At 36.6% G+C, this 1700-nt stretch overlaps 1 protein-coding gene across 1 annotated transcript; it reads left to right on the top strand.

Annotated features, from left to right (window-relative positions):
* Positions 1-381: 381 nt before the first annotated feature.
* On the top strand, positions 382-1488 carry TGME49_330000 (cytochrome b; the record flags this gene model as incomplete). The annotated part of the gene is made up of 1 exon (XM_018783125.1): positions 382-1488. The coding sequence occupies one exon, from the start codon at positions 382-384 to the stop codon at positions 1486-1488; it is 1107 nt and encodes a 368-aa protein (XP_018634734.1).
* Positions 1489-1700: the final 212 nt, after the last annotated feature.

Genomic DNA, 1700 nt, shown 5'->3' with positions numbered 1-1700 from the left:
TTATAGTACCTAGGATACTGAATATGACTCCAGTTATGAGATACAGACAACCAAGTTCTTTATGATTGCTGTACACCACCACCCCACTGGACTGCTTAAGACAGCTAAAAGTGTTGGATTTCTTTATCCTACGACATTAAGGTTATTCCACATCGGTTATGTTCTAGGCGTAATATATGGATTACTGTTATCACTCGTATTAACAGCGAGAGAAAACTACTACTCAGATGCTAGTATGATCAGTACCATCGTACTGGGAGTAATCATCTCTGAGACAGGATTATTTATAAGCTTTTTCTGGGGAGTATATACTACGAGTTGGACTACTGGTTTAGATCTTGAAGGTCTTTGTTTACCGGATCCAAGTTCTATTGTGTTAGCATGGTTTCGAGAACACTCAGTCTATCTATGAGTCTATTCCGGGCACACCTTGTCTTTTATCGGTGTGCTCTAAATCTAAATTCATCTTATAATTTTGGTTTCTTAGTTGCAATGACCTTTGTACTCCAAATAATTACAGGTATCACTCTAGCGTTTAGATATACTTCTGAAGCATCTTGTGCATTTGCTAGCGTTCAACATCTAGTTAGAGAAGTAGCAGCAGGATGGGAATTTAGGATGTTGCATGCTACAACAGCCTCTTTTGTATTCTTGTGTATTTTAATTCACATGACTCGAGGATTGTATAACTGGAGTTATAGTTATTTAACTACCGCTTGGATGTCTGGTTTAGTTTTATATTTACTTACTATAGCCACTGCCTTCCTCGGATATGTACTACCATGGGGACAAATGAGTTTCTGGGGTGCTACAGTCATTACAAACCTCCTTTCTCCAATACCATATTTGGTACCTTGGCTACTTGGAGGTTACTACGTATCTGATGTAACATTAAAACGATTCTTTGTATTACATTTTATCTTGCCTTTTATTGGTTGTATTATAATAGTTTTACATATCTTCTATTTACATTTAAATGGTTCTAGCAATCCTGCAGGTATTGATACCGCGCTTAAAGTTGCCTTTTATCCTCATATGTTAATGACAGATGCTAAATGTCTATCCTATTTAATTGGATTAATCTTCTTACAAGCGGCTTTTGGTTTGATGGAACTATCACATCCAGATAACTCAATACCAGTCAACCGGTTCGTAACACCACTTCATATCGTACCTGAATGGTATTTTCTAGCATATTATGCGGTGTTAAAAGTAATTCCATCCAAAACCGGTGGTTTGTTAGTATTTATGTCATCTCTGATTAATTTAGGTTTACTTTCTGAGATTCGAGCTTTAAATACCCGAATGTTAATTCGTCAACAGTTCATGACTCGAAATGTAGTCAGTGGATGGGTGATTATTTGGGTATATAGTATGATCTTCTTGATTATTATAGGTAGTGCTATTCCACAAGCAACATACATCTTATATGGTAGATTAGCTACTATCTTATACCTTACTACCGGATTGGTTCTATGCTTATACTAAAACAACATTGTTAATGACTACAGCTTCCAAGCAAACATGAATACCGGTAGGATATTGAAATCCAACACTTTTAGCTGTCTTAAGCAGTCCAGTGGGGTGGTGGTGTACAGCAATCATAAAGAACTTGGTTGTCTGTATCTCATAACTGGAGTCATATTCAGTATCCTAGGTACTATAATGTCTCTGTTTATTCGATTTGAGTTATACAGGTC

Source organism: Toxoplasma gondii (genome assembly GCF_000006565.2).
Source record: "Toxoplasma gondii ME49 unplaced genomic scaffold asmbl.1200, whole genome shotgun sequence".
NCBI lineage: Eukaryota > Apicomplexa > Conoidasida > Eucoccidiorida > Sarcocystidae > Toxoplasma > Toxoplasma gondii.
The sequence above is the reverse complement of the archived record's forward strand: the minus strand, read 5'-3'. Positions and strand labels throughout refer to the sequence as shown.